This window comes from Dasypus novemcinctus, chromosome 4 (assembly GCF_030445035.2).
Source record: "Dasypus novemcinctus isolate mDasNov1 chromosome 4, mDasNov1.1.hap2, whole genome shotgun sequence".
NCBI classification, from domain to species: domain Eukaryota; kingdom Metazoa; phylum Chordata; class Mammalia; order Cingulata; family Dasypodidae; genus Dasypus; species Dasypus novemcinctus.
The window spans coordinates 68,937,603-68,963,818 of NC_080676.1; the positions used below are offsets into that span (position 1 = coordinate 68,937,603).

Here is a 26,216-nt window from a genome sequence, read left to right on the forward strand (position 1 = left end):
GGGGTGCTGATGCAAAGTACCAGAAATCTGTTGGCTATTATAAAGGATATTTATTTGGGGCAAAATCTTACAGTTACAAGGACCTAAAGAGTCCAACTCATGGCTGCTTTCTCACCAAAGTCAGTTGCCATGTGTTGAAGCAAGATGGCGGGTGATCTCTGCCTGGTCTCTCGGGCCTCCTCAACTGCTCAGCTGCTCTGTTTTCTTCAGCTGCAAACTATCAGGCAAATGGCTCATCTCTTTTCCCAGGTTAGCTGTTTGAGCCTTCTCCTTTCTGTCACATGGCAGGACTGAAATGACCAAGTTCTCTCCTCTTCCATGGGTCTTCTTGAGTGAGTGTTATTTATATCAGCTTATCAAGGGGAGGAGACACAACGTGAGTCACACCTTACTGACATGGTCAAATCAAAGGCCCTAAATTGATTTAAGTAAACTTAACATCTATGAACTGAATACAGTCAAAGGGTATCACACCCAGAGGAACAGACCAGTTTACAAACATAATCTTTCTCTTTTTGGCCTGTTAGTTTTTCTTAATCATACTGTTCTCCCTTAACTGTATCCCATTCTGAAAGTTAGAAAAGCCAAATACTTTCCTAGCCTCTCTTGCGATAGGGGTAGCCATTGGACAGTTGTAGTCAATAAAATATAAGAAAGACATCTCTGGGAGAACTCTGGGAGAATTATTTGTTTCCTGACAAGAGATAAGTACAGGAAGAGAAAGATTCTGTCCACACTGCTTCCTAATTCTGAAGATGGTTGGGTGAGGACATGATGATGGGAGCTGCTGCAGCCATCTTGCAACAAGGAGAAGGCCAAGGAAACTGCAGAGACATTGGCATCGGGACTCGATGTCATTCAGTTGCTGAAGTATTCATTCAACAACTATGATGGAATGTTTCTTGTATACCAGGCATTGTACTAGCTCAGGATTCATATGCACAGAATAAACAGAGCCCCTTCTTACAGGGAGCTTACATTTTAGCAGAGGGCAGGGGAGACAGACAATAATAAATATGCAAAATATCAAGTAGAGTTAAGAGCTATGGTAAAAAAATAAATAAACAGGGTGATGGAGATGGAGAATGATGGGATGATGTTTCATATAAGGGGATAAAAGGCCTATCTGATAAAGTGACACTTAAGAGACTTGACAGACATGAGGAAGCAAGCTATGCAGTTATTTAGGGATGGGGAAGTTGGGGGAGAAATGGTCCAGGAAGAAGGAACAGCAATGCAAAGGCCCTGCGGGAAGAGCATGCTCAGCATGTTCACATAGCAGCAGGAAGACCAGGGAGGCTAGAACTGAGTGAGCACTGGTGAAAGGCTAGGGAATACGATAAGAGAGAGCACAAGAGTCCAGTGTTTTAAGGGCTGTAAGCTATGCTGAGGACTTCGTATTTTATTCTGAATGAGATGAGAAATCATTGAGCAAGGTTGTAAAATGGTAATTACATTTTAACGAAGCCTTTTTATCTGCCTGATATGGAAAACTTTAAAGGTGAGAAAGGAGGAAACAGAGAGATAAGTTTAAAAATTCTTGCAATAATTCAGGCAAAAGATGATGGTGACTGGACAAAGGTGGAAGTGATGGATATAGATATATTCTGAAGGTCAAATGAATCGAATTTTCTAATGGATTTGCTGCAAGTTGTAGATCCAGCAATGTCTGGAAAAGTCTGTCTCCAGACTTCTTAATATATGAGAAAAATAAACCCTTCTTGTTATTCCTCTATTAAAATGTTATTCTCTCACTTGCAGCAAAGTATTTCTGGTAGAATCGAAGCAAAAACGTTTCTTTCTTCGTAAGTTCTTTTCTTCTTGGTTTGACAAATTCATACTGAATGATTACAGTCTTGGATCATTAAAAATTCTTAGACAAAAACCTACAAAACTTACTTAATTATTAAACTTCTTTAAAGACGTAACAGAAAAAAAGAAAATTGAGGCTCAAAAGGTTTAATGACTTGACAAAAGTCCCACAGCCAGTTAATGAGGGTTGAGGTTACATTTCAGGCTGTAATCTGAGTTCAGATTACAATATTATTCCAAAATGATTTTAGCTACTTTTCTGATGTACTTGGAAGTGGCTGAGCCAATTTCAACGTAGGGCAGCACTCTCATTGGTTGTCAGGCTTTGTCTATCATTGAATGCTTTGCCTGGCAAAGTTGAGAGTCCTGCCTAGTCAGGCTTACTGGGCTTCACAGGCTCAGGGTTGCTGCCTTACTATCTCTCTGGGAGCAAGGATAAAAGAGAAGAGAGTCAAACTTGCTTACTGGAATTTTAGCATGCAGAATTGTATGCTAGGGGAAGGGGTGGGAGAAGAAACTGACCCACAAAGAGAGGATAATTGAAAGCACTTCTTTTAGGTGAAAACAACCAGTGTTATTGGTGAAGAATATGGAGAACAAATTGCAAGGCAGAGTGTGGCAGTTTGTATTTGTGAATCCCAGTAAAGATTGTTTTGATCTAATCCATTCCTGTAGGGGTGGGGCCCTTTGATTGCATTAAATTCAGTTAAGTGGCCTTTGATTAGCTCTATTTAGGGCTTTTGATTGGACTATGTCAGTGAGGTATGGCCCAGGTTAGGTCTCTACCCTCTTGCAGGGTCTTACATAAACTGAGTATACACAGACAGAAAGACACACAGAAAAGGGTGCTTTGCCATGCAAGAGAGAGATCTCCAGCTTACAGCTGCAGAAAGACTGAGAAGCCCCAAGAACTCAAGAAGAAAAGGCTCAGGGAGAGAAAGCTGATCGCCCACGGCTGAGCTCCAGGAGAAAGTAGAGAGAGACTGGGAGACCCACCATCTTCCCTCACCACGTGGCAGGACTCCAGGATATGTTAGGCACAAACCTTTGGTGAGAAAGCATCTCCCATGATACCTTGATTTGGACATTTTTGCAGACTTGGAACTGTAAGCCTTTACCCAAATAAATCCCCTTCATGAAAGCCAGCCTTTTTCTGGTATATTGCATTGGCAGTATGGGGCAAACTAAGACAGAGCAAGTCTGGCATGTGCCAAATGTTCAAATGTAGACTCTTTGTGAAAGCTCTGGACAGTTTCATTAGAGCAGGGCTGTCCAATAGAAATATAATGCTAAGCACATATATAATTAAAATATTTTTAGTAAGCATATAAAAAAGTAAAAAGAAACAAGTGAAGTGAATTTAAGTAATATATTTTCTTTAACCCAACAGGTCCAAATAATATTTCAACATGTGGCACTAGTCACATTTCTAGTGCTAAAAGTCACAAGTGGCTAATGGCTACTGTGTTGGATACTGCATCTTTAGAGGAACAAACATGAAAAAAAATGTAAAGAGAAAACTTCTGCAAGGGTGACACAAAATATTTTTAAGAATCCCAATAATTTTATCTCTCTTTCAACATGTTTCAATCAAATAAAAATATTTCCAAGTTATTAAAATCCAGAATAATAGTTGAGAAAGAATGCAGACTCAGCATTGGAAGGAAAAATGGGGATAATAAAAGCCATCAAGTTTGTTGTAAGGATGAAATAATATAAATGCTTTATAAACCATTGGAAGCTGTGTGAATATGCATTTATGGATAAAATACCACTTTTGCATTTTATTAGGAAATTGGTCCTTGATTTTATAACCATTGCAGATATTTTTTTTTCCCTCAGTCTTGTTATGTTCTTTGATTATTTTAAACCAATTATACATTAGGAAATTTTGACCAAGAACACATTTCAATTTCCAGGAATAGACAGTCTGATAAAAATTTGTGGCATTCTCTCCCATCATTCAAGAAATATCTGGATCAGCACACAATGAAAATCTAGGGAGTTTTTGGATATTGCTCAAAGTGGGAGGAGGGGTGGGACACAGATGACTTTTCAAGCATTTTCTTATTAAAAGACTGATTTAAGGACACTATTCTGAGAGAGAAAAATACATGGAAATATATATATACATTTTTTTTTCCTCAGTAATGTCTGAGATATCTGAACTGCTCAGTAATTACATTTAGGAGGGAAAAACCACCTCATCCATGTTGTGCTGAGTAGCTCCCAGCAGTCTGTCAGTTTTTCACATCATAGTAACCCACTGATCACTGCCTCAGCTCTTCAATAAATACCGTAGGCCAAGTGCGTGTGTGCTTCCAGATCTTCACAGGTTTCCATGGATACGTGAATTTTAGTGCTAAAGCACATTTACTATCGCTTTTCTTGTCACCAAGAGTCCTGTAAACACTTGTGCTTTAAGATTTTGTGCAGAAATTTAGCAAGTTATAGAGGACAAGACAGAATTACCTTTTCCCAAATGCATTGTATGATTTTTCCCTGAAACCATTTATATTTGTGACCTCATTTTAGTGATGTGTTTTTTTATTATTAGACTAATGAAAGACAATAAAGGTTTAACTACAGTGTCAGTATTACTTTTAAGTGACAGATATTTACACAATATAAGTGTGACAATTAATAGATAGGACTTGCTCAGAATTTAAAATGGAAAGGTGCAAATAGGGAAAGCAAGGACTTATTACACAAGGACTGTTATGTATATGTTTAGGCATTTCCCTTCCTGAATATGATGGGATTTACGTGTTATATTTCAAGGATACCCTTATATTTATCAAACAATCAGAGTTTGAATTTATTCCTTCTTATACCTTTCATGCTTTTCATCTATTTAAAAGGTCTCTTTACAACTTTGTGAGGATGGCATCGTATGTTATTATTTTCCCCATTTCATCCATATATAAACTGAGGCTCACCAGTGTTGTTAAGGAATAAGCCCCATGTTATACAACTAGCAAGTAGTAGAACTGAGATTAGAGCCCAAACCCCTGACTCGCTGTCCCTTGGCTTTTCCATTGTCGCTTTTTTCAGGGCTGAATGCAGGCAACTTCAGCGAAGACATGCCCATTTCCTTGCTCCTTGCCATTTGCCAATAGGTTTCTGTGCCTCTGACTTGGACTCCATTAAATCTCCTTGACTGCTCCAGAGATTCGGCTCAGCCTAATTTACCAAAGCTTAGGAATTTCAGATGAACATATCCATTGGGAAGCAGCATTAAGCAGAGATCACACAGTTTGGATGTGCACTACGTGAAGACCCCATCAGGAAACATAGTTCTAGTTCTAATGATATTGAGCAGGAATGTTCAAAGCAGATTGAGGGGCTTGAGCAATTTTTCATTTTTTTTAATTAGAGAAGTTGTAGGTTTACAGAAAAATCATGTAAAAATCCACAGCATTTCCGTATACCTCTATGCAAGATTTTTTTTGTTTTCTGTTTTCGTAATTTAAATGAAGGACTTTGCTTTCATTGTCTAATAAATAAGGGCACCTGGAGAAAAGTGCTCTTGACTAAGAGGCCTGATCTCAGTTCTGTCCCAGGAGACCCTGAGCAGGGAGCCCCACATTTCAGGCCTCAGAGCCAGGTTTGTTGTGTGGGTCAAATGAGACTAAGGATATGAGTGCTTTGCTAATTGTAAAACACACATGAAAAAATAGGGTTGTTTTGAGCACTTTGCCTAATACCACACATTGCCAATTGGTTTGTGTTAAATAAGCTAATAATGACTCTTGCTACCTCATGGGGATTTTCCTGGAACATGGACTTTATTCATTCACAACGAACATGACTAAATCATCTCTATGATGGTTATATCAATATGTTTAAACACTTATAGCAAATCGAGCTGCAACTCAGAGCGTGGTTCACATGGTGTGTCACTTAGTATAACAGCCAAAATAATGGGAATTAGTTTTTTGGTTGTAATCTAACATCTGCCTCAATCACATTCCATGTGCAGCCCTGAGATCTAGAATTACAGGTCTAGATGAGGACAAAGCCAGAGACTAATTCCCCATTCTTTCCCAATAGAAATTTTAATTCTGCGCTGCCTCGTCCATAGAGTATCATTGAGTAACTCTTCCTGCAATCCTGAGAGACAAAGGGACAACTCAGGGCTCTCCTGAACTACAAAGCTTCCTCTGTTTCTCCTACAAATTCCATTCATGTAATAAATGAAATTTATTGTGAACCAAATGAATTTTATCTATACCTAGCAGGGATCTAGCAGTAAAATTACAAGATTTATTTCATTTTAATTCTATTATGAAGCATTTAATCACAAATACCCCCAAAATGAAAAGATAATTTATCATCTTGCCCTGACTGAACAACTCTCCTCAGTTCACATTCATGAATTCATAATGCAGGGAGGAGATGGGGTGATTAAGTGTCCGATTAGAGAAAACAGATTAACCTGGCAAACATAATAAATTTAGCTCATAAGCAGGACGATTTTATAAATGCTCAAAATAACTCTCCAGTATAAAATCATGAACCACTTCCTTCTGTGATGACTCAATTGAAATACTAGAGGAACATAAAGCAAATGCATGTTTATGGCTTTCTCTCTGAGACACTGAAAGGGTATTGGAAGCCATATTTGATTCAGTTCATAACTCTAAATAGATATTAAATAGGGAACATGAAAGAAAAAAATTAACTCATAAAAAAGGAAGCTACAACCTCTCAAGTGTTCTAGTCTCCACTTTGCTAATAATTATATCTAGATTCCAAATGTTCCCGGTAATGTCCTTCTCTGCACTGTTTCCAGAGGTGACAAAGTCAGAGCCATAGTTTCAGACCATGCAGATTCACCTACCTTTTGTATATGCCAGCTGTATATTTAGGTAGTGTTTATCCCATTGTGCCCAAACACATGAAATTAGTGACCTATTTTAGCCTTCGAATCCGTGGGAAAATTATTTCCTTTAAGCCAAGATTCCATTTACATCCGGTTAAAAACCTAGATTATGATTTTTTTGGAGGAAAGTCCTGTGCAGCGCTCCCAAAAGTTCACTTAACCGAACCTCTGCCTAGCCTTCCTCATTAGAAAAACACTTAAGTGGTTAGCATTCCTGGCCTCTTTATAGCGGGGAGGAAAAGGATACTCTCCATGCCCAGCTGTATTTTTAAACTCACATGGCTGTATTCCTGGAGTCAGTTAGGACCTGCTCTGTCACATGTACCGAGTCACGCTGAACCAGAAACCTGCTCATCTATCTAGAACCAGAGTTGTTTTCGGGGCAGGGTAGAGGCAGAGGCCGTAGGGAGGGAAATGGGCAGGCTGGGAGAGCCTCGTCTTTGAAGAAGACCCTCCCTCACCATCATCAGGAACCAGGTAGACTTCTTGTTGGGGGAAATCAATATCTGGAAGTCTAGGGGCTTGCGTTTATGTACACTTCCTTTTTCCGTTTTCCTTTCTCTCCCACCCTCAGGTTGGATTATAAGTTGTGGTTGGTCACAGGGAGGGGTGCAAAGGGAGTCTTCACAGTCCCTGAGTGCTGGATCAGGCCCACAAACTCGTGTGTGTGTGTGTGTGTGTGTGTGTGTGTGTGTGTGTGTGGCAGGATGGTTTTAATGGCCCCTCCTTCCCACCGTTTGCTGAGTTAAAGAGCAAGATGCCTGGCTAGGGTGCCGCGCATAGGCTCCCTTTGACTATAGGAATGTGTGTAGAGCTGGAGTACTTCATGTACGATGAATATATTACATGAATGTAGTACATGAACATTTTTTGGGCACAAGACGAGTTATCTTTCTAACCGCAGCGCATAGCAAAGCTCCTGGCATCATAAAAGTTTGTTACAGGAATGTGGAAGTGGCTGGGTGTAGGGTAGCTGGTTAGTTAGCTATGGTTTGATAGTCGGATTTGTATCCATTTGCGGACGGGCTTGGAGAACAGATGTGTTCACGCTCCCAGCGTGAGGACTGTGCGGTGTGCGCGCGCGCGGGAGGGCGCCGGAGGGTGACCGCCGCTGGCGGCGGTGTTTCCGCAGGCGGAGAGCAGCTCCCGGCGCCGCCGGCCGAGCCCGGGCTGCAGTTCCCCGCCTCCAGGTCCGGCGGACCCGGGGCCTGGAGCCGTTGGCGTGCAGCGCTGCGCTGGGCGCTGGGCGCGCGCCGCGCTGGCCTCGGTCCCTGCACTGCGTCCTCCGCAGAGTCTCCGCGAGGGCAGGCTTAGGGTTGGCGTTGGCCCTGGAGGGAGGCCCTGAGCCGCGGCCGGCTGCTGCGGCCTTGACCTCTTGTGTGTGCAGATGGAGTTCTTCCGCGGTCGCTAGCAGGACGGTCAGTAGCTTTGAAACCAGGGAGACCCCAAAATACCCGAGGCTACCGCCTGATGGGGAAAGACAACTCTGACTTAAGAGTGAGATAAATGTGCTGGGGGTTGGAGGAGGGTGCTTCTAGGCTCTCAGGCAAGCCTATTGTAGTGAATTGTCAAACGAGAGAAGCCTGAAGGGCATCTAATCTATCCGAAGCCCCTCTTTGTATTTTTAGTTTTATTTTTTATGAATGGGGGGCAGAGTCCACAGGGAAAGAGAATCTTGCCTCCCCAAATCACACAGCTATTAAGGGACAGAACTGTAGTCAGACCAGGGTTTTTTAAAGCTATGCTGTTTACTGAAGGGGATATGAATATGGATAACATTTTAGTCTTGGAAAATGGATGGTGGTATTACTTTGATACTCAGGATTACTAATATGGCTTATGTCTGGAAAAATCCAGCCACTCATGTCCTCCCTAGGCCTGCTTCCTCTTCCTTCCTTCATTAAACATTTGCCTAGCAATTATTTGTCCCAGGCACTCTGCTAGAAACTCAAATTATAGAGATAAACAAGAACCAGTTCTCTTTACTGAGCAGAAGAGAAAATTCCCCAGACACCAGTAACTAATGCAGGTGTAGAAGGTAGAATGAGAAGTTAGATACAAAACACTATGGAAACTAGAAGGAGAGGTCATTTCTGTGACTGTGAGAGGAACTGGTGGCGGAGGTTGCATCTGACAAGGGTGTTTGAGATTGGGTTATTCGGGGCATTTGGAAATGGTGGGCAGCACATTCTAAGTAGAAGGTTCAGTCTTGACAAAAAAAAATAAAACTATGTGACCGGGGATTTGGATGAGCCTGGAACATAGGCATATACAAAGGGGACACGATGAGGAGACTTGGAAGGATTCCAAGGAGAATGATAGTGCTGTGACTGAGGACCACTCATTTGGTCTGTGAGTGGAACTCTCCTGTAGAATGAGGGATCAGACCAAAGTTGCTTGAGGCCTAAGCATTTCATGTAGCAGGATTACAAATAAAAATGTGGCTGGAATGGGTAAGCATCCAAATCAAATTGGGAGACTGTTGGACTAGGAGTGCCATTCTTGGGGGTTGTGGACAAAAATATGCATTTGGTATTCCTGTAACACAGGTGGCCTCACTTAGGTGAGCAGCAGTTGATCAGCCTGTCATGTCCCCCTACCTTCCCCCACCACCCCGTGCAGAGAGCAGTAATTTCTTTTGATGCGTCCTCAGGGATCAACATTGGGATATAAACAGGGTGACTGTTTTGGCAGTTGAAAGGGAAAATTTCTTGTACAAAGATAATATACTTACTTTCATGCCACTGTCTATTATAAACTAGTCGAACAATTCCATGCAGATGAGCTATAAAATGAACATTGTCACCTTAAAGGGACACATAGAGATTGCATTAGAAGATTTTATAAATGTGTCTTTAATTGGTTCTGTGTTATTTCATGTTTATGAAGCACTAAAATATACTTATGCCTGAATGAAACTGGCAGATATGATCCAGGTAGGTCATGTTATCTAAGCAGACAGGTTACAGTCAACTGCCTAAGGTCTGCATCTGAGTACTTTTAAGATGCTTCCACCTCCATGTTGACACCTCCCCTGGAGGAAAAGAGCAGAGGTTCCCTAGCGAGGGTCCACTTCCCATTACTTGTGGGCTCTCCAGATGAGTGTTAAAATACTTCCTTCGTTGTTACATGGAATATCTATTTGTGCTTTCATAGCTGCTTCTAATGTGTAGATGAGAAGGAAAGATGAAATGTTGTTTAGTGGCAGTTCCTTTGGTAATGATGTTAATCAGTGGTATAAAGAGGGAACATGAAGTCTGAAGCCAGAAGCCAGATCTAGATTTGAATTCGAGTTCTGTCACTGTCTACCTTTGTGACTTTAGGTCTCACACTTAACTTGTCTATAAAATGAGTTAAAATGGTGATCAGCTTGTGGTTGTGAACCAGTCACACAGCAAGTGAGAAAGGTAGTGGCAAATATAAAGGCAGTAGAATTGGATAGGGAGAAGTAGTTAGGAGCTGACCTTGGAAGGTGGGCTAATCTGAGTTCAGGTGTGGACTCTGGCTCTTTCCAGCTGTGTGGACCTAAGCAAGTGCCTCATCTTTAAAATGGGGGAAAAACAGAAAAAACAAAATAAAATGGGAAAATAATTATATCTGTTTTATGTCATTTATGTGAGGACTACACGTAGCATGGTTCCTGGGGCATAGAATGAGAGAATGTTAGAGTTGAAAGGACTTTAGAAGGTTTCCTACCTCTTGTGGCAATTCTGTTTTTATCAACCTTGCTTAAACACTCCCAATGACAAACTACCATCTACACAAAGCACCCTATTCCATTGTTGGATTGCCTTCAATTAAAGAACATTTTTCTTTGTATACAGCTAAAAACCACTTCACTATAACTTCCACATAGCAGTCCTCGTCATCTGTTCTGTGAAAAACGCATTGGCCTACCTTTATAAAAAATCATTAAATTTATAATTTTGAAATGACTTTAGATTCACATGTAGTTGTAAGAAATAATACAGAGATCCCTCATACCTATACCTAGCTTTCCCCAATGGTAACATCTTACAGAATTTCTGTGGTATAAGTGCCGCTAAGTGTAATTGCTGAATCGTGTGATAGTTGCAAATTTATTTATTTTTATCAAAATTGCCAAACTGTTTGTAAGAGCGGCTATACCATTTTATATTCCCACCAGCAATTTATGAGTGGTCATTTACTTTGCATTCTTTTAACATTTGGTGTTGTCATTATTTTTCATTAGAGCCATTCTGGTACATTTGTAGTGATCTTTCATTCTGGTTTTAATTTGCATTTCCCTAATGGCTAATGATATTGAATATCTTTTCATTATCTTACTTGCCATCTGTGTATCTTTTTTGGTTAAATGTCTCTTCCTGTTTTTTTGCCCATGTTGTAATTGGATTGATTCCTTTTTTACTGTTGAGTTTTGTAAGTTTTTTTATTTGTTCTGGATACTAGTTCTTTGTCAGATATGTGGTTTGCAAATACTTTCTTCCACACTTAGCTTACCTTTTCAGCTTCTTAACAGGGTTATCTGCAGTGCAAAGTTTTTAACTTAGAGGAAGTCCAATTTACCTTTTTTTTTTTATGGATGGTGCTTTTGCTATCAAGTCTGACCCTAAATCCTGAAGATCTTATTTTTTTCTAAAACTTTTATAGTTTCACATTTTTTATTTAAGTCCATAATCCATTTCGAATTACTTTTTGTACGAAGTGTGAGACTTAGGTGGAGGTTCTTTTTTTTGCCTATGGAGTTCCAATTGCTCCAACACTATTTGTTGAAATCTTTTGTGAAATAGCACATGACCTTAGAAAAGTTAAATTACCTGCCTGGTTCTGGATCCTCTATCTTAAAAAATGATGAGGTTGGACAGGAATTTGATGGGTGTTATTCAAGCTACATTCCTAGAAGCTTTGGGGTCCCAGGGAACCTCAGGAGCAGCAGTAATGAGGACAGAGAGCAGATGGAGCTCTCATGCCCTTCCCTGATGTCAGCCAGGGCAGTGCTACTTTTTTTTATGTTTTAAATTTTGTGTTCCTTTAGATAATTTATTTGCTGTTAGGGCCCAGCTATTAAAAACTAGTTTGGAGACCACTGGAGTAGATAATATCTAAAGTACTTTTCTGCAGTAAATTGCTTGATTCTACATGCTTGGTGTAGAACTCAGTTCCCCTTACATATTCTTGTATGTGGGAAGCCGATGTTCAACGAGTGAGCCACATCAGCTCCCCAGAGTTGGTTTTTTCATTTGTTTTGCTTGTTGTTTTCTTAGCTTCTTCAAGGGTTAGTCTTTCCTTATTATCCTGTCATCTCTCTTTATAACTATAATAGGCTTTTCATAATTCCATGTGTATGAAATTCCACTTCATAAATCAGTTTATAAACTAAAAGAAATAAAATATTTTACATATGCCAAAATTTTGCAGTGGAATTATCCATTGCACAGAATTATTGTGACTGCAAGAGAGAATAGGGCACCAAAAGCACATGTAGGCTATGAACCAGTATCTCAACCCTTATTTTCACAAAAAGCCACAAAACATCTTCACAAAAAAATGTTTCTTACCATCCACCTCTCTAGCTTTTGCCAGTTCACAAAACACTTGCAGTAGCTTTTTTGCCACTTCAGAAAGGGTTACTTGCAAGTTTTTTTTTTTGCCATAAATAAGTCAGCCTTATATTCTCATGCCCATTTTATTTTATTTTATTTTATTTTTTTAAGATTTATTTATTTATTTCTCTCCCCTTCCTTCCCCACCCCAGTTATCTGTTCTCTGTGTCCTTTGCTGCATCTTCTTTGTCGGCTTCTGTTGTCATCAGTGGAACAGGAATCTGTGTTTCTTTTTGTTGCGTCATCTTGTTGTGTCAGCTCTCCGTGTGTGCTTTGCCATTCCTGGGCAGGCTGCACTTTCTTTCGCGCTGGGCGGCTCTCCTTACGGGGCGCACTCCTTGCACGTGGGGCTCCCCTTCGCGGGGACACCCCTGTGTGGCAGGGCACTCCCTGCGTGCATCAGCACTGCTCATGGGCCAGCTCCATACGGGTCAAGGAGGCCCGGGGTTTGAACCGCGGACCTCCCATGTGGTAGACGGACGCCCTAACCACTGGGCCAAGTCCCCCGCCCCTTATGCCCATTTTAGAGATGAGAAAACTGAGACAGTTTTAATGACTTGCCAAAGGTCACAGAACTAGCAAGCAGAAAACTTGAGACAAGAGCTCACATTTTAACCCTAGTCCACTAATTTTCCCCCTCTACATTGTTATAACATAAAGGTTTCAGTGGGTATTTCAAAAAATTGGCATTTGTCACTGTAGCTTTTCATCTGGAAAATGGGATATTAACCTAATACTTAATTCAAATGTTGTCTTTTAATTAAATGGGGTTAATTAAGAATAATTGTTAAACTACAGAGTGCTCTATGTTCAAATGGTGATTATTATTATAAGCTTGGCTAGGTCACAGAATTCTAGTAGACAGCTGTGTGTGCTTGCTGATTCCTATTCATGGGAAATGTGCTTGTTTATATCATAGTATATTATTCATTTTTTGTTTTAGTACCCATGTGGACAAATTGTGAACTGCTATATTAATAAGTTTAAAACATATTTGAGAGGGTGGTTAGACTTAATGGTTTCTGTAAGATTGGTTTAATAGTTATTTTTCAACAGATGGATGGCTTATATTTGGCCACGTTTCTGTGACAATGTGTGTTTGAAATTTTCAACAGATGGCATTCATATAGTTGGGAAAACACCCTTCCAATATTAATTGTTGTAAAAAAGACTTTCAGAGTGCCAGAGAATGGTAGTCTGTATTCCCAAGTCCTTAGCCTATACTATTACAATTATAATTTAGATGACTTAGAAGTTTCCATTTCTGGCACTTGGATTTATTTTGTAAATGAGTATACATCTCTGCATTAGAGTGGGAGATGATGAAGAACACTCTGTTGTCAGTTAGAGATTCAACATGGATGTAGCATTAAATCTCCCTTTGGTTGGCAGACATTGCTTCCTCTTGCTGAGTCATTCTACTTCTGTGCCAGACATAGAAAATTCCATAATAATCAACTATCAGAGATTTAAATGTTCTTTCTGAAAAGTATTGATTTAAAAGAAAAAAATACTCTCCCAAATCTACAAAACTGAGACTCTTGAGGCCTATTCATCAATATGATGAAATCCCCAAATTTCCAAGTTGTCCCACTTCCATTCTTTACCACTTTGCACTGTTTCTGGAATCAGTAAATGAGGAATCAGACAGACGTGGGACAGTAAGGGCAGGGGTGGAAACCAGGGGGACATTTGTGGTTGTAACAATGACCAAGGGCATTTACAGATATTTAGTGGGGTGGAGGCCAGAGATCTTAGACAAGCTGTAATGCAGAGCACAGAAATAAACAAGTAATAAATGTCCCATAGTCTACTTTATGCATGAATATCTGGCTGGACATTCATCTGAAACTGGAACCTATCTCTGATTTCAACAAAATGACAATATGTTTTGCAGTATAATGTATTTTTTTTTGCAGTTTTAATAGTCACAGAATATTAGTTTCCATCCAAAACTCTGCTCTCTGATTTTACAGTGCTGCTGTATGGAAAGCCTCTGATCTTCCACTCCTGAATCTTGATTTTTTTCATGCTAAGTAAATGCAAGCATATAGACATTTATTATGTCGTTTAGTGTAGTCATGGACCGAGCATTATGAGAAAAACCCATGTACATATTATTCTTTTTATAAATTTAATTTTCTTTTATTGCTCCTTTTTGTTACAAATAGGACATCATCTTAATGTTTTTGAAATTTTGTATATAGGTAATTTATATTATCCATGAATTTCTGGATCTAAGGAGAGGTAAAATGCTTGTAATAATGAAGTGCTAGGACTGATCAGGATGACACACATTGCTCTAAATGTAGCAATAACTAATTCTTTCTCCTTTTGTCTACTTGCACACATGTAATCCAGAATTGGAATCAGTCAAAGAAAATGTGGTGAGAGTCTAAGTTATTAAAAAGATCAATGTTGCTTATAAGTCCCAATAAATTCTGTCTCAGTCTACTTCTATGAAAGTCTAAAACCAGTTCTATTTTGGCGAGTTGTACCAGTTAGATCTTCTTTATGTCTGTCCTTACAGATGGCGTTTAATGATTGCTTTAGTTTGGAGTACCCTGGCAACCCTCGGCCAGGAGACTTGATTGAAGTGTTCCGTCCTGGCTTTCAGCACTGGGCGCTGTATTTAGGTGATGGTTATGTTATCAACATAGCGCCTCTAGGTAAGGTTTGCTTCCAGTGTTTCCTGATTGCTTTTTGGTTTCCTTGTTATAAGTAGGACTCATGAACAAAAAAAGCAAAACAAATCAGAAATAAAATGTAGAAAATAAATAATTCACCTGATCTAGGCTTAGTGAAGGACATTCTAAGCCCAAAGTAGTGTTAAAGAAATTGCAAAGGATAATTAAGATTAAAAGTTTAAACCTCTGGATTAAAAACAAATTACAATTTAAAAAAATAATTAACAGCTGGGAAAAATATTTGCTGTAAACATTACAATGGTCGCTATTTTTAAATATATCTCACAAATAGATGTGGAGCTTACATTCTAAGGGGGATTGACAGACTATGAACTAACTAAATAAATAAATGTTAGAATGGAGATAAGTGATATGGGGAAAAATAAGTCAGAGAAGCGGGATGGGAAGTGCCATGATTTTAAATAAGGTGGTCAGGGAAATTTCATAAGAAAGTAACATTTGAGGAAAACTGTTTGAGCCCAGAGAATAGTAAACACCAATATCCCGACAAACAAATGGGTAAAGAATTGTGAATGGTCTATAGAAGAAGAAAAGCAAGTACTAATAAACATCTTTAAAAATTTCAACTCTCTAGTCATCTAGGAATTGTAAACTGAAGCAATGACAGATTTTATACCTGTCATATCCCAAAGATTAAAAAAATAAAAGAAACACAAGTATACTGTTGATGGAAATTTAAATGGATAAACTTGTTTTCACAAACAATTTAACAATATGTTTTACAGGTCTTAAAAGAGTTTTGTGCTCTAACCCAGTAACTGTAATTCTAGGAATCTATTTTGGGGAAATATTTAGAGATGTGGATGGAGATTACTTTATATGAGTATCTCATTTATAATGATTTTTAAAAGTGGACATTGACTTAATGTTCAATAAGGGAATGGTTAAACAAATTATGATTTAGCCACATTAGAATATTAGATTTAGAATATTAGTTATCTGTGTTTCTCAAGACAGTATAGTTGTAATAATAGAATTCCTACTAGAACTAACTTAAGCAAAAAGGCAAATTCAATGCTTGCCTGGGAAACTGTAGAAAGGGTGCTGGCTTTGGGGACACCTGCATCTAGGGGTTTGAACATTACAAGACTTGCTGTCTCCCATCTGCATTTTTTTTATGTATGTTGTCTTCATTCCCTCAGGCTATGTCTCTCAGGCTATGAATTGATAGCCATAAGCAGCCTGGGCACTCACTTTTATAGCTTGTGACCCAACAAGGGAGCTATTCCCTGCCTGTTACAGTTAGAAAAATCGTGGAGAATGACTCTCTCTGGGCCAGTGTGAGTCCCTTACCTGTCGTTAGACCATGACTATGTCCAGGAAGATGGGATACTATGATTGGCCCAGACACAGTCCTTTCCCAAAAGAAATAAACAATGGTGAGATGAGGTGCTAGACAGACAAAAACAATAACTGTTATAAAAATGTTTCTGAAAATGTCTTGATAAAGTATTTATTGGAAAATTTCAATTTTTGTGATATGTATTTTACAATTTGCAATTTTTGTGATATGTATTTTACAAAATTTGCAATTTTTGTGATATGTATTTTACAAAAAATAATATATATACAAACACACACACTTAACCATACTTACATACATGTTGACAAAAGACATGACATAATAGAAGCACATCAAAATAATGATAGTAGTTCTTTCTTGGTGGAGAGGTAATGGGTGATTTCTTTTTTCATATTTATGTTTTTTTAATGTTCTAAATATTTAAAAATAAGCACAAATTTACTTACTAGGAAAAATGTTTGCAGTTAACAAATTACCTGGGGTCTTTTTTCTCTTCAAGTTGCCTTTAGAGAGAAGTGTTTATAGGTGTTAAGTCTTACTATCTTGGGAACTTCTGAGAATTTTTAATGAAGTAGTTTTTGCAACATTTTGAGATACTTGCCTCTTGTTCTGGAATACTGTAAATGAAAAGGGCAAATAAGATGACATTTGCAATTCTGAGGTGTTAGTTTCTGCAAGGTCTAGTAATTAACACTAGACGTATAAACTATATGATCTGTGCAGTTCTCACATCTGGGAAATAATATGACATTTTGATGCTGTTTCCTTATTTCCATATGTCTTAAACTTCACATTCATGTTGTTCAAGCATTGAACTTTAATCCTGTAGACTGAAATTCCAATCCTATTTCTACTGTTAGCTACTTGTGTGATCTTTTCCAAGGCAATTTACCTCTCCAAGTTTCAATTGCCTCATCTAGTAAAGAAAAGAAAGTTTAGTAATTCTAAATAGAATATATATGCTCTAAAACTTCTAATGTGTAAGAACTTTTAATGCATATAATGTTAACTGGAAATGCTGTTCCAGTAAGAAGGAGCTGGGAGGATATAAAGGAGTAGAAAAGAATGGTTGCTTTTAGTTGTTACTAAGAGGGAAAGTTCCAAATACTGGTTATGTAAGAAGCTTTCTTTCATGATTTACCTGAGCATGGTCAAGCATGGACACTTGGGCAGGGACCAGGGCCTGCTATCAGAACTCTGCCCACTGAGCAATTATCTGTCCAGGCTCAGATAATAAGAGTGACAGGCCAGGGCTCAGGGGTCCCTGTCAGTTTAGGTAAATGTTAACCAATAGCTAAAATGGAGTAGCTAAGATGGAGTGGTAGGGCATGGAGAACTGAAACAGGTAGATAGGATATAGCATGGCATAGTGCCACAACTGGTGGACAGTCTAAAAGTTAGATTCAGGGTCAGTACTTACTTTCTTGGCCAAAGGAACAGGCAAGAAAAAATAAGGGCCATAACAACTGACCCATCACATGACTGGGGTACTATGCAGCTTTCAAAACAAGGAATGTGAACCCAAAGTCTAGTCAAAGGAGCAAGTATAAGGATGAAGTACAGCTCAGACACTAAGAGTGCCTAATCATAATGCACGATAGCTAAACACTATGATGTTAGTGTGGAAGTGTTCAGATACTGAAAAGGAGACTGTTTTATAGAAAAAGTGGAAAATAATCTTATCTGTTTTATGTTAGAAACACAAACCAAGATCTCTAATGCTAATACCAATCGATAGTGAACTTATTCCCCAAAATGGACAGAGTGTATTTATCCAGTTTGTTCTACAGGGAGATTATGCAATTAAAAATTTTTTTTCTTTTATTCTCACTCATGCAGTATTGATAAGTCACAGAATGAGTGCTTAAGGTAAGATTAAGTGGCTTCTTGTTGGATAACTTACCAACAGAGCTGAGTTTAGACATTCCAGCACTTCCAACATCTTTAGATGACATTGGAGTCCACTGAACTACCACTGTATGTTGCTAATCAGAATTCTCCTTATAGAGGATGGCATCCCTGCATCGTTTACAAGTGCCAAGTCTGTATTCAGCAGAAAAGCCCTGGTGAAGATGCAGCTCTTGAAGGATGTTGTGGGAAATGACACCTATAGAATAAACAATAAATATGATGAAACATACCCCCCTCTCCCTGTGGAAGAAGTCATGCAACGGTCAGAGTTTGTTATTGGACAGGAGGTGGCATATGACATATTTGTCAACAACTGTGAACATTTTGTGACTTTGCTTCGCTATGGAGAAGGAGTTTCGGAGCAGGTGAGTTTTCTTTAGAAGATATAAGTAGTGTCTTACACTGGGAATGTAGTAACTATCAATTGTGACAAGAGTTCCCAGGCATCAAAACAAATGAACAGAACAAGGAAATAAAAGAACACTGAAGGACCGAGAAGGGTATTGAGTCATCCAAGGGGTACAGCAAGTTAATGACCAAACTGAGACTAGAATGTGGATATCATGAATTTTGGGCTAGAAAGTTCTTGAGATAGAATCAAGAATTATATCTTTCTGTTAGTCTTATTGCCATCTGTCCTTCTATTTTGTTTCTCCATTACCCCACAATACAGCATTCTCAAATCAGTACCCTCATCTACTGAAAAAATATGCTGAAAGGATTTTTTTAGTAGGTATTCACTGCCAAAAACATAAATGGTAAGTCTGGGATTCTTTTCCATTAGCTGACAGAGGTCAACGAATAAAATATCATGGCAGATTTGTATGTGTTTCTGCTCCTTGCTATGCTAGTTTCAAGGAAATGTTGTGCTTTTATGTAGATTCCTTGATTAAACGAGTTGGTGGATACGATTTTTTAATGATCTACTTGACTTTATTTTTAAAGTGGTCTGCAGTTTTGTCAGTCCCTACCACTATTTTTTAGTGTGGCAGATTCCTAACTAACAGCATGCTTGATTCAATTGTCCTTTCCCTAAACTATAGTCCCACCAATCCATTTTCATCATTGATGTTTTAACCCAAAGAATTATTAGTATCATAAGAGAATGAATATGTATAATTATTATCAAGAGGAAGTTCTCTGCATCCAAAATACATATGAGTATTTATTATTAAAATTGAAAACACCAAAAGTAATTTAACATTATTTTAAATTCTTCTTTGTTAACAATAAAGACATCCACTGCACCCAAGAAGCATTTTTTAAAAAAATGTGGCTAGATAAAAAGGAATTAGGGCTATCCTCTGGTTTTGACTCTAACATGCAATCCATCATCCTTTTCATCATTCATACCCAGACTCCAGACCCATGAAAAATTCATCATTTCTCAATGAATAGTAGAACTAGTCACCAGCAGTTCTGATGAAGATGGTGTCTTATGAAATTATCCAAACCATGGAGTTCTGCAGAGCTGGACTAGAATTCTGTCTTTTCCACTTTTAGTTGAGTGATCTGGAGCATGTTGTTTAAAAACCCTGAATATCAGTTTCTTAACCTATAAGCTGAGATTATTTTAAAGATTATATGAGATGTTTGAAACGTCTTAGCATAGTGCTTACATGTTATCTATCCCAATGAATAGTATGCCTAAGATGAATACTATTTTATATTACAATAGTTTAAGAATTTTATAGGTCTTTATTGACACACTTCAAAAAAAAATCTTTTGTTGAACTAGCAGGAACTTAAGCACTTTAGATTACTGTTTTTATTGCTATCAGTAATTAATAATGTTACACTACTATCTAGTATTAGATTAGGTTTTTGGGTCCCCAAAAGGCTTAGGGGCCTTGAGGTTAGAAGAGATTTCTTGGGAAATGACTATATATTGTTCCAGTTTAAAAAAATGTAAATTTGTAAACGCAAAGATGACAATAGTGGAAAGAATGTGGGGATGTGGGCCAACTTTCTTTTTCCTTGTGCTTTTCTGTATTTTTCAAAATTTCTTAGACAGCATTTGTTACTGTTAAAGTCTTTCAAAGCTGTTAAAACGTGTCTGTGTTTATGGAAGATAGTGGTGTCCTTGAATAGGCCTGGACAAGCCTACCCATGATAACACCCTGGCTGACCTCCAGGTGCCGATCAGCGCAGCCTCAGATGTTCAGGGCAGAGGCCTTTCTTGTAAACCCTGAAGTTATCTTCACCGTGCTCCACTGATGTTCCGACACGTTCACTCCAGGTTTAGCTCATGTTCCACTGGGCATACACGGAGCCTCTGAATGTGGTCTTTATTATAGCCCACAGACAGAAAACTTTGAAAAGGATGTAGTGTCCAGAATCGGATTTGGTGGTCTTATAACCCGAAGTAAATTTCCCCAAGAACATTCTCTGGGATATTAAGATCTTGCAGGTCAGCTCCCACTACCTGTAACTCCAAGGGATTCTACACATTGCATGGGATTTTGTCACCTAGGATGGAAATAAATGAGCATTTGGGGATTGGGGAAACTTCATCACTGCTGGAAGTGGCTTTATTATAGTAAATATCTTATTATAATAATAAGTATCTGGCCTTAACTACCTCGGGAGATTTTGATTTGGGATCAAGTTGCCTGTGCTCTCCTCAGGTCACTCTCTCCTTGGCCTTTGATTAGCTGAGAGATATCACCCTATCCACAGGATCCTGCCACTTTCTCAGGGCTGTGGCCTGCTGCCATTTTGACCTCTGTTTAAAGACTTCAGCTGCACTGTCATAATTCTTCACTGCCTGCCCCTCCCTGTATCAGACCTCCTTGGGGTCTCAGCATCTGTTTGGAATTGCACAAGGGTTGGGCGTGATTTTCAATCAGACAATACTGTCTGAGTATTGATTTTTTTCCCTTGGGATTTTATATCTTGTATCTCCCTGCCACTTTTTCTTCCCCAAATGCCTTGTGGTTAGTTCTGTGCTGCAGTGAATTTTGACTTTCTTACAGAAGATAATAAGATAATTTAGGTAGCCACTTAATTTAAAATTACAATATACATATTAAGCCAGTAAATATATAAATTTTAAATTATAAACCATAGTAAGATTTGTCTTGGGCAAATTGTTTGCTAGACTGTTCTCCCTGGTAACTGGGGGTGGGGCCAGAGGCAGAAAGTCACAATGACAGGCCTCTTCTCTGCAGGATGGTATTCAGGAGTGAGTTCACCCTATCATTTTGCCTCTTTTCTGGCTGTAGTCTTCACTGTCTATTCCCAACAGACTAGCTACAGGTGGGGAGGTCATACTGTGTTAGAGTCATGGGTGGGTAGCAGGTACAAGGGCTGAGCCTGTGGGTCAGATAGAGGGCATGCTCAAATGTGCCCCGGGGCAAGCTTATGGCTTTTGGCTTTGTCCCCAGGGTCATTTGGGGAAAATGTTTGCTTTATTTGAAAGCCTGATCCTTAATTCCCCGAAAATGAATGCTGTTTTCAGAATACCTGATGACTCTAAAGTGTCTGAATGTGACCTTTGGGTGGGCCCTCCAACCATGTGGATGGAAGGCAATATTAGCTGAATGCCACGAAAGCCATGAATATTCATTAACTCCCTCATCATGATGATGATTAATGCCCTTAAAGCTATAAATGCCTGAACTCTTTTATGGACAATTGAGCTTGAGAGTGGTTTATTTTAGTTTATGTACATGGGAAATTAATTTTGACACGGTAGCAAACATCAGTATTGAATTCTGTCAAAGTTTGTTTATCAGTGTAGAACTTGTATGTATCAGATAAGGACTCAAAATATTTAGTCCAGATCACATCCCTGAGTTATGTTACTAATAGACATTCTTTAGTTAGACAAAAAAAAAAGCAAGATATTTAGCCTAGTATAGAGCCAAGCAAAATAAAGCATGTGTTGAGGGGTAGAGGGTAGGTAGGAGGAGAGCACACAGTTCAGAAGACCCAACTTGTCTTTAGACATCCTGGTGGTATAACCTTGGGCAAATCACTTATAATGTCCCTAAAGTCCAAGTTTTGCAAAACAGGTGTAATGCTGCATTTCTCACAGCTGTACTATGATGATTAATGGGAACTGTATGTATAATGAGTTTATAAACTATTGAGTGCTATAAAATATAAGGAATATAAGAAATATAAGCTAAAAAATAAGGGTATATGCATCATCTAGATATTTACCATAATTATAAAAATTATAAATTTATTCCTTCATCTTCAGTCATGCAGAATTTTAATTTTTCATTGAGCTTTAAATTTATCCATTGTACATTATGCCCACTCCTTGGTTTAGGAAAGAAAACCAATGGACACTATGATATACCTTTAGAGTAAGATCTGTTTTTTGTTTGTTTCTTGTTTTCTTATAGGCCAACCGAGCAATAACTACCATTGGGTTTGTGACAGCTGCTGCTGGTGCTTTCTCATTCCTGGGCTTGTTTCCAAAAAGGCAAAATGGAAAATACTATTAACAATTTACCAAAGAGATACTGGAACTGAAGAATTTTGTGAGGAGGAAAAAAAAAACCCTGGAATGAATACTTATTTTCAGTGAGTCATTATTGTTCCAAATTCCAGTGCTAGATGGCAGACTCTTTAATAAATTGCTTACTGATATGATTTTGTCATTGAGCCAAGTAAATGTTTCTCCTGACTAGCATAGATCTGCTGTGGCAGCTTGAACAAGAAGCAGTAGCCTTTTGAATGAGCCAGCAGAGGATCTTAACAAAATCACATCACATTTTATCTTCTACTATAAATATTGCTTTCCTTTTCCCAAAAGGTGGCTATTTTGTTTTTGACAGAGATCTGGAAAACTGTGTATATATGATTTTAGAAGAAATGTTAAGAGCCCCAAATTGTTGGTGTTGACATCTAAGTTCATCTTCCTTTGCTAGTCAGAAAAGAAACTGGAAAACTCAGTGTTTGATTAGGCAGTTTTAGGAACTCTGTTAAGTCATCTGAGGATGAGCCCCCATCGTCTTGCACTTGTGCAGATGGAGGTGGGGTGGGAGGGAAGGAGCTTTTGTGCCAATGTTTCAGATCCAGTGTGATTTCCCTGGAAGCTACTCCTTTGTCAAGCGTACATGGCAGTAAAGCCTAGAAGAGAAAACAAGAAGACAGAAAGACACGGAAGATCACACAGTGAATGGACACAACAAAAACAGGTGGGGGGGCGGGCGGCAGTTGGAAGAGTACTTGGCAAGTAATAGTGGGCTGTTATTTCTAAAGAGTTACATTGTTCCTTTATGGTTTTGAAGTATTTCAAGGGTTTCACCCTTTTAATATTGGTACCAATCATTAAATATTGGCTTAAAGTACCATATTTAGAAAACAGTGTTCCACATTATTTTTCCAGGCCAGTACTATACGTCAAAGGAAGTTGTGATTTTATTCTTGATTTTGTTGATTGTGTTGAATTAAACAACTTTTTATGTAATTTTCCAGTGTAATTCTTAGTGCTAGCAGGGGAAGATAGGTTAGGTGTGTGTTTCTATAACCTAAGATTTTGTCAGACATTATAACATTGACCCCAAAACCCACAATGCCAGCCAATGGCATCCTTCTTGTGCCATTACCAAAGGCATGGCATCAAATAAAGAGAAATCCAAATAAAGATTGGAGTAAAGGAGTAAAATGAGGGAACTATTAGTAGGAATATGGTGGACAAATAACTAACCGGAAGACTCAGGGAAAGTCTTGGACCTATTAAACTGATTTAGATTTTACCCCAGAATGTTCCACATCCTAACTGTAGGGTTAAGAATGATGACAGTAGAAGTTATTATCTTGTACTTCAGACAAGACCAGTAAAGAGCCTGTTTCTCTCCTTTTCTCCTGACTGATACCTTCCCTTTCTTATGGCACCAACTCTTTCTCCAGATAACCCCAACACTGTCTTCTTCCACTGGTCTGCTGGAGAGATGTGTCTCCAGTGAGGTACCAAGATCCCAATTATCCCTTAATTTTTATGTTAAAGTGTTTCCTCTCCCTTTTATTTCCTGCTCTCAAGTAGTTTTCGAAAAGTGAGACGCTTTCTAGTATTTTCAAACAAAGGTGAAACTGACAGCAGCTTAAATGTCGTACTTTTTCCAAGGTCTGCTTATCTTTCAATAAACGATGATTGCCAAGGGCAAGTCCTAGCCCAAGATGGGAGAGACTCCAGTGTAGTGGAATTCTCACAGGGTGGCCGGTGTGAGGGAACAGAATTGGGGACAAAGAGAACCTCCTGAAGATCTTTAAGTCAAACCTTTCTAGAGAATTCTGAATGTCTTGACTCCAAATGATAGTCCTAGTTATGCTGGATAATCTCACAAATTCACATTTAAATTTAACTCATGCACTCATTTTTCACATACGTAGTTCTCAAGGCTCTAATAGTGCTCTCCCTCCCAAAGTTAGTCATCAATTTTCCCATGTAAGTGGCCACTCTTGATGGACAGCTTATGACTGATTCTAGCTTGGCAACTGTTTTTCCTAGAGGTTATCATTTGGTAGGTGGCCATGTCATTGTATTTTTATTGAACTCTTTTGCCTAGTCTATTAAACCGTTCTCTGAAGATATATTTAGCAAAGTCAAATATAGAGTTCAACTTTATCATACAAGAAAAAGTGTGCAGAATAAAAATTGTCTATCAGGTACCTAGTTGGTTGTTGGAAAAACTGGGAAAAATCTGTACATTTATTAAATCAAGATTTTAAAAATCTTTTTATGCTATCTAAATGTCATCATATATCAAATGAATCTTATTCTAAAAGTCAAATTACTAAATACAGGTATGTCAGCTCAAAGAACCTGAGCTACCACGTTTTTTTAAGATGACATACATATCTTAATCGCAAGCTAAAAAATCTTTTTTATCTTTTTATATTATCAGTAGCCACTGAATTAGACATACTTAGGAAATTTTCACTTCCCAAAGGACTGTAAAACCTAGAAAAGGTTAAAAAGCAAACAAATGTAAATACAGAGGGCCTCATGAGAATTTGCATTTATGCTGCTGGTTATGTAGCAAAATATATAATGAAATTTATAGCAGCAAATTGCTGAATATGGGTTGTTGAAAACATTTGTCAATCTTAAAGATTTCCAGAATCATAAAGTCAAGCCCATCTTATATATTGAATCCATATATCACAGTGTAGGCATACCTCTCTTTATTGAGTTTTACAGATATTACATTTTTTACAAATTGAAGGTTTGTGGCAACCCTGCTTTGAGCAAATCTGTTAGTGCCGTTTTTGCAACAACATGTGCTTACTTCATGTCTGTGTGTCACATATTGGTAATTCTTGCAATATTTAAATATTTTCACTATTATTGTAACTTCTATGGCGATCTGTGATCAGTGGTCTTTGATGTTACTCTTGTCATTGTTTTGGGGCCATGAACAATGCTCATGTAAGATGGTGATCTTAATTGATAAGTGTGCTGTGTGTTCTGACTGTTCCACTGACTGGCTGTTCCCCCATCTGTCCCTCCCTCAGGCCTCCCTATTCCCTGAGACACAGCAATATTGAAATTAGGCTAATTAATAATCCTACAATGGCCTCTGAATATTTAAGGAAAAGTTGCATGTGTCTCGCTTTAAATCAAAAGCTAGTAATTCTTAAAGTTTAGTGAGGAAGGCATATCCAAAGCTGAGATGGCTAGAAAGCTAGGACCCTTGAGCCAAAGAGTAAAGTCCTAAGTGCAAAGAAAAAGTTCTCGAAGGAAAGTAAAAGCGCTACTCCAGTGAGCCACGAATGAAAAGAATGAAAGGGAGAAAGTATTAGTGGTCTGGATAGATAATCAAACCAGCCACGACATTCCCTTAAGCCAAAGCAAGGTCTTAACACTTTTCAGTTCTGTGAAGGCTGATACAGGTGATGAGGTGTAAGGAAAGAAGCCATCCCTATCACATTAAAGGGCAAGGTGAAGCAAAAGTGTTGATGGCAAAGTTGCAGCAAGTTATCCAGAAGACCTAGCTGAGATAAGAGATAAAGGTGTCTATACTAACATATTTTCAGTGGAGGAAGAAAATGCC

General features: G+C 38.5%; 1 protein-coding gene across 2 annotated transcripts; it reads left to right on the forward strand.

Annotated features, from left to right (window-relative positions):
- Window positions 1-7,038: 7,038 nt before the first annotated feature.
- PLAAT1 (phospholipase A and acyltransferase 1) lies at window positions 7,039-22,809 on the forward strand. Of its 2 annotated transcripts, none has more exons than XM_004479647.4 (4): window positions 7,039-7,174; window positions 14,813-14,951; window positions 18,301-18,569; window positions 22,560-22,809. In XM_004479647.4, exons 2-4 carry the CDS (start codon window positions 14,813-14,815, stop codon window positions 22,659-22,661), a joined length of 510 nt encoding a protein of 169 aa, XP_004479704.1. In that variant the 5' UTR covers window positions 7,039-7,174; the 3' UTR covers window positions 22,662-22,809. The 2 variants fall into 2 exon arrangements, with proteins under 2 accessions (XP_004479704.1, XP_004479705.1); XM_004479648.5 differs by lacking the exon at window positions 7,039-7,174 and adding an exon at window positions 7,772-8,115.
- The last annotated feature ends 3,407 nt before the right edge of the window (window positions 22,810-26,216 follow it).